The 6,787-nt window shown below is 48.4% G+C and overlaps 1 protein-coding gene across 1 annotated transcript; it reads left to right on the top strand.

Annotated features, from left to right (window-relative positions):
• Window positions 1-968: 968 nt before the first annotated feature.
• mrpl37 (mitochondrial ribosomal protein L37) lies at window positions 969-6,407 on the top strand. The gene is made up of 8 exons (XM_042215682.1): window positions 969-1,583; window positions 1,922-2,105; window positions 3,294-3,409; window positions 3,488-3,676; window positions 3,784-3,938; window positions 4,026-4,157; window positions 5,306-5,380; window positions 6,134-6,407. Exons 1-8 carry the CDS (start codon window positions 1,214-1,216, stop codon window positions 6,209-6,211), a joined length of 1,299 nt encoding a protein of 432 aa, XP_042071616.1. The 5' UTR covers window positions 969-1,213; the 3' UTR covers window positions 6,212-6,407.
• Window positions 6,408-6,787: the final 380 nt, after the last annotated feature.

The raw sequence follows: 6,787 nt of genomic DNA, 5'->3' as shown, positions 1-6,787 counted from the left end.
CTGAGCTCTCTGGGCGGCACGGAGGCGGGGAGGCAACAGGTGTAGGGGACAGTGTTAATGAGGGAGATGTCTTTTTGTGTGCCCACAGTGAGATGGAGCAGATGATGCTGGCAGAGAGAGGGAGTGGCTGCGTCCGAGGCGGCTGCCAAAAAACCGCAGATTATTTCCAAAATAAAAAGACACTAAGCAGAACCCGTGTGTGGGGGTCCTGTGTCACAGACCCCGAGTCCTAAAGTGTATATTTATTTCTTACTCCTCTTATATTTATCGTTTGTTTACTTGCACTGCTGTAGCTGGAGCCTCGTCGTTGACTTCAGCAGCGCGCAGGCGCACCGAGGGCTCTCGCGCTCACTTTTCGCGTCCAGAATTTCGAAAAAACATCGGTGCGAATTATACGTCTGTATCAGGATGTCTGGTGTTCTCGTGTTTGTTGCTTTGTTTTTATTTTGTTTTATTTTGCGAGTTGGTTACTAGACGCTGCTCCAGCCAGAGACTCCCCGCCGCCCCGCCCTCTCCTCCCTGTGCCGCCAGCAGCAGCTCGCAGGCGGAGGGCGCCCTTACTCCCAGCAAACGCCTGTGACATTCCCGTGATCCGCCCCCCACTACGATGCCGCCCGTATCTAAAACCGCTACTGCTTCCCACTGTCGCCAAAGTCATTGCTCATATGATTGTTGGGTTACTCTCTGTATGTATAGGGTCTGCCTTATAAAACAAAGCGCCTTGAGGCGACTGTTGTGATTTGGTGCTGTATAAATAAAACGGAATTGAATAGACCAGTTCTGAATGCAAACAATCCCTACAATGGGACAACAGCCCACAGAGCACGTCATCTACTATGGTCCCGAACTGCATCCGTCTTTTCGCCAGTCTCTTTATCCTGTCACGAGTAGCCGACTTTGCACTTTTACTGCCAAACAGTCAGAGAAGAAGTCAGCGGCCATCAGATACAGGAACGGCCTGTTTCATCATATACAGAAATCACAATGCTGTTTTAAAATAACGGCTTCATAATCTCCGAAATGCGGGATTAAGATTATAAACAGGTAACAGCAGGCGGCGCTATGCTCCCCCGCTTACAGCTCAACACAAATTAAAAGAAGAAGAAGAAGAAGAAGTGTCATGGCGCTGTCCCACAGCACGGTTACAGACAAGCAGTGATTCAGGTCGGAGTTTGTTGTTAAAGGCTCAACGAGAAGAACAGCGGGAGGAGAAATGTTTCCTGAAACGGCTCAGCGTTTAAAAACGGCGGCTCCGCTCTTCTCCCACGCCGCCTTTTTGACGGATTTGAAGCGGTTGTCGGCACATGGAGGGGCCCGGAGACACCTCACTGTCGGCCGCTGCCTTACAGCCAAGGTCCCCCCTCCGCGGAAACCTAGGGAGAGGGTCGAAATCCCGGGACTGGAGATGGTCACATACGGAGAGAGGATGCACTATGTCCCGGGGCTGGCGAAACCTGCTCCCCAGCACTGGGAGAGGGACTACAAGGACCCGCGATATTACAAGTCTCCCCCTGCCCACGAGATGCGGCTGTACAAGGACAAGCCGTGTTATATGTTCAACCAGAGGACCAGCGCGCTGGAAGGTAACGGCTGTGTCACGCTGAGCACGCCGCTGCCCGGTGGTCGCTGCCCGGGGTTCATTAGACACACATGAGCATTATTAGTCCACGGGAGTGCAAGGGACGCTCGGCTGACTGACAGGCCTCATCAGAAATCACTCATATGATGCTTGTTTATGTGCAACATAATCAAGACTTTAATAAACAGGCGCAAAAGGAGCTTTACTCTGAGAGACGTTTATTTTGAAAGTCTTTGTAGCTAAACGTAGACCCCCGTGATCACGCAGATTTGATTCATTTTAAAAAGCTTTTATCTGACATCTTCAGTTTTATTTATATAAACTTTTGCCTGTCGGTCTCAGGTGTGCGTCAGGCTGCCTGGCTGACCAAAACCCAGGTGATCCCAGGTCTCCCTGCACAGCTCCTCTCCCTCGCAGAGAACCCTGAGAACCAGATCCCAGATCAGGATGAGCGTGTGCAGAACGCCATCAAACACGCACGCTTCTGGGACACGACAGAGGATCGACCGCGTAAAGAGAAATACAGGTTGGGTGACATCTATACTTACACATGTGGGGTGGCTGTAGTTCAGGAGGTAGAGCAGGTCACTACTGACCGGAAAGCTGGTGGTTCGATCCCTGGCTCCTCCAGTCTACAGTGTCCTTGGACCCCATGGATGCTCTCCGATGCGTCCATCGGAGTATGAATGTGTGTGGATGTAGTTAGTATAGAGAAAGTGCTCGGGTGTGATTGGGATGTGGTTATAGAAAAGCGCTCTATAAGAATCAGTCCCTGCAGTGTGGACTTCCACAGACACACTCGACTCGATGCAAGCTTTCCTCAGGGATTAATAAAGTATTCTGATAACAGGAATAACATGTGGATGTGTGTTTGCAAACCCATGATTCACCACTGTTTGTAAGGAAGCTCTGACATCATTTGAATACAGTCTGTTTAGGGCTGTGACACGTGTACTGTTTACTGCAATATTTTTTCATTGCTTTAGTTGATGGTTTTGTCCCCATGGCACCACCGTGGGACCAGCCAAAACAACCTGGGGGGTCGTTTGGAAACGAGGGGCTGCCTCTGTATGTTCAGAAAACAAGCTGGTCCCCGACAGAGACACAAACCTTCTGTGACGGCGCATGCAGAGAGTTTATGAATGAGAAGCAAACATGCTGACAGCTGCTCCAAACAAGCCACAGAGTCAAAGGATCAGGCTTTTGTCTGCAGCACACCACATAACAAAGACTGAGCCAGTGGTTCTTAACCTGGGTTCAATCGAACCCTAGGGGTTCGGTGAGTCGGTCTCAGGGCTTCGGCAGAGCCTCCACCATGACATGCACGGCTCATTTTGTGCACCAGTAAAAAAACATATCTATGTCTTGAATTTGAAAAAAATCACATTTTATTTTTCACTAAAGAGGGCTTCAGTGAATATGAAACTGGTGGGGTTCGCTCCTCCAAGGCTAAGAACCACTGGACTGAACATTAGAGCTGCCATTACAGCTCGTATCTATGCTTTGGTGCAGTGGAGTTAACGCATGAACGCAGTGACCTGTCCCTTCATGAGCTTAACGTTCATCAGAGACTGGGCAGGGTTGATGTTTCCAGATGTTCCACACAGCAGCAGTAATGATAGGCGGAGTCATGATAATGCTCATATTATTTCTTTTATTTAAATGTGAAACAGAACGGTATAAACTAACTGTCCCTTTGTTGCTTGTTCCTCAGCAACACTCTGCTGCTCAACCTGCTGCACCTGTGTGCGACGCTGCAGTGCAGCCACCCGGCCGTCGGGAGGAGGATGCTTGCAGAGAACTACTCGCTGGCAACCACGTGGAAAAGAGGTATCGTACCCTCGTGCTCAGCAGGATCGCTTTGACTGCGAGTCGTGACTAATATGATCCAACGTGTTTGCGTGTCAGGTGAGGATCTCCTCCAGATAAGAGGTCAGAACGGTTTACTGCTGAACAGCATGGATCCTCTCCCAGAGATGTCTGGTAAACAGGAGGTGGCCGACACAGCGGATCATGTCCTGGACGCCTTCTATCCCGTCTCCCCGACTATCGACCTCCAGAAAGTGCACGTGTACAAAGAGGAGGTAAACCACACAGGTGAGAGGTTAGCCAGCTGTCGTCCTTTCTGTAACGCAGGTCAGGGTCCAGGTGTGCTTGTGTCTGCTCCTCACGCTCAGTGACAGAAGTCTGTCACGTCCACTCAGGTTTCAGAGATGACTACCCTTACCCTCACGCCCACACGCTGTACTTCCTGGAGTCAGCTGATCCTCGTTGTAAGCTCCGCCCAGAGCAGTTTAGAACCAAGATGATCATGTTTACCTTTGGAAACGCGCTGGCCCGTGCACACAAGCTCTACGGGGTAAGCATGCGTGCAAACGAACAGCAACACTGTACCTCAGTGTGAACAGTGTTGTGTTTCTTAATTATCCCTCTTCATGTGTGTCAGACTCGTCCACAGCGACTCTTAGACCGTCCTGTGACCGTGCAGTCAGTCGGGACCAATGGCAGGATTTTCCAGTTCATGGTTTTCCAGCTGAATACCACGGACCTCTCAGGAGACGATGGAATTAAAAACCAGGTGAGCTGTATGTGAGGAATTCTGGGCTGTAGGGGTGTGGTCAGAAGCCTGCACGCACTCGTGTTTCTCTGGGACGAGGCTACAGCACGTCTTTAATGACTTTAAAAAAACAACAACTGTGTGTAAAATGTGTTTTCTCTAAACATATATGTGCAGATTCCAACATTTCAGTGGTGCTGATGGCTCTGCAGCATCAAGGCTGAAACCTATTAACCTGTCATAAGTGGTCATGGAGGCGTGTCCATTTACACTGTTGCATACAAAGGATTCCTTTGATAGTACTCAGTTACTGCCCAGTACTGGTCAGAAGGTGTCATGTTGCAGTTTCCACGATCATCAGTTCAAACAGTTTAAGTTATTCAGATGGATGAAGACCCAGACCGCCTCCCCCCATCAGAGGACACAGCCCAGGGACCTGCGTGTGTCCTCACACCTGCACTGTGTGCTCTCTGCTTCAGATCAGTGGATCACTTTGGAAACTTGTAGCTATACTTCATGGTTTGTTTTGTTTTCACGTGGAGATCAGAGTGAAGCTTTCAAACCAGCCACTTCAAATGAACAACTCAGCAAAGAAGAGCGGAGAATAATCTGCCAGCATCCAGTCAGATCTAAGTGTGTTAACCTGTGTGGATTATTTATGCTGTGAAATCCTTCAGCCTTGGAAAAAGAAAGTACAGGATGCTGACATCACGCCCTGATAAGTAGGGAAATATCACTGCTGTAAATGCAGTCCATTTACAATTCAAGGATTTGACTACAGATTCAGTGCTCGCTGTATTGTTCACCATGATTTCCTTCTTACAGCTCGTGCTATGTTGTGCTAAGTATCACTCCAAACCTGTCAGTGTGGCACAAAGGCACGGCTCACTCCTCGCCAGTATGTAAATGCTATGTATGTCTTGGTGCTTCCTTGTGTTATTGAGGGTTTGTAATAACTTACCAGCCCAGTTTAGCCCACAAACATAAGAGCAGACTGCTGTGACGATGCTGGAACAGTGGCTACGTCTCTGATGGCCTCAGTAGCCCTGTGTGCTTACTCGGCGTTAAGCTTATGGATGTGTCAACAAGTTGTTCTTTGTCCTCCAGCTAATGAGTCCCAAGTTAAACCCCAGCAGTCTGTTTTAGCTGTTCCATTTGTCTGTTTGCAGATGTGGCTGGAAGAAGACGTTGAGCTGTATGATTTTGCAAAAGTTCGACCGCTCATTAAAAAGAAGCAAGTCAAGGTACAGTTTCTGTTTGAGGGGAGGCGTGGCTTTCACTAACTTTACTAATCTGTGTAGCTGTCAGCAGGAAGCTGTACTCTAACGGCGCAGTAACTGTGCTCTGCAGTAACGGCGCAGTAACTGTACTCTGCAGTAACGGCGCAGTAACTGTACTCTGCAGTAACTGGCGCAGTAACTGTACTCTGCAGTACTGTACTCTGCAGTAACTGTACTCTGCAGTAACTGTGCTCTGCAGTAACTGTGCTCTGCAGTAACTGTGCTCTGCAGTAACTGTACTCTGCAGTAACTGTGCTCTGCAGTAACTGTGCTCTGCAGTAACTGTGCTCTGCAGTAACTGTGCTCTGCAGTAACTGTGCTCTGCAGTAACTGTGCTCTGCAGTAACTGTGCTCTGCAGTAACTGTGCTCTGCAGTAACTGTGCTCTGCAGTAACTGTGCTCTGCAGTAACTGTGCTCTGCAGTTACTGTGCTCTGCAGTAACTGTGCTCTGCAGTAACTGTGCTCTGCAGTAACTGTGCTCTGCAGTTACTGTGCTCTGCAGTAACTGCGCTCTGCAGTAACTGCGCTCTGCAGTAACTGCGCTCTGCAGTAATGCAGTCTACATGAATTTTTAGCTGCAACATTTTTGATGCATAGTTAAACAGACTGGTGGAAACTGTTACAGACGTATTGCACATGCTTCCTTTTGACTATGTGATGGGAGGAGCCACAGTGAAAATGTAATGGTTCTGATTGGTTGCTTTGTGTCTCCACAGATACCAGCTGGTCTGGCCGGATACAAGCCTGAGGTGTTCAGCAAGTTCCTGGCACTGTACCTGCATGGAGCTGTGTAGGACTGCGACCTCATACATCTGTTGTGTGTTTGTGTGTGTCTGTGAAGTCTGTGTGTGTCTGGGATCTAAATCAGCATCTTCTCAAAACTCCTGATTTTCTTTCAGTCAGTAACAGCGTCCGGATGTTTCATGGAGCTGCACCCACACTTCACCTACATCTTTATGATAACTTCTGAATAAAGGCTGCTTTTCTCAACACTTTGTTTATTCTTTCTTTCTCATTATCAAGCTGTTCATATGTAAATTCCAAGCTAAGGCTACGTCCTGAAGCATGTCGGTACCAACACGTTTCGTTGGGTTGCTGTTCTATGTTAAACGTGTGGACATACTTTTCCTTCCACATCGAAAAGCAAATGAGTGGTTTTCCTGTTCAGTGACTGTTTATGCTCATGTTAGGACATGGCCTCTGGCCGAGGGCGTTCTGAACACTTGGAGAACAACCACAAATGACACGTTTGGTGGGTTTACAGGATTATCTTCTGTAGTTGAACATACCATTTTATCAAGGTAAATCACACCAGGCTCAGGCTGAAGAAGTCAGTCTTCCACATCCTAAACAGAACAAATACATCCTGA

The sequence above is a fragment of the Haplochromis burtoni genome, unplaced genomic scaffold (genome assembly GCF_018398535.1).
Source record: "Haplochromis burtoni strain Fernald_Lab_line unplaced genomic scaffold, NCSU_Asbu1 Contig_794, whole genome shotgun sequence".
NCBI classification, from domain to species: Eukaryota; Metazoa; Chordata; class Actinopteri; order Cichliformes; family Cichlidae; genus Haplochromis; species Haplochromis burtoni.
This window is presented reverse-complemented; position numbering and strand designations above follow the sequence as displayed.

Coding starts and splice junctions, on each gene's coding strand:
- mrpl37 (XM_042215682.1), top strand. CDS start 1,214: ATGTTTCCTGAAACGGCTCAGCGTTTAAAAACGGCGGCTCCGCTCTTC. Junction 2,106..3,293: donor CCGCGTAAAGAGAAATACAG/GTTGGGTGACAT, acceptor CTTGTTCCTCAG/CAACACTCTGCTGCTCAACC. Junction 3,939..4,025: donor GTGCACACAAGCTCTACGGG/GTAAGCATGCGT, acceptor CATGTGTGTCAG/ACTCGTCCACAGCGACTCTT.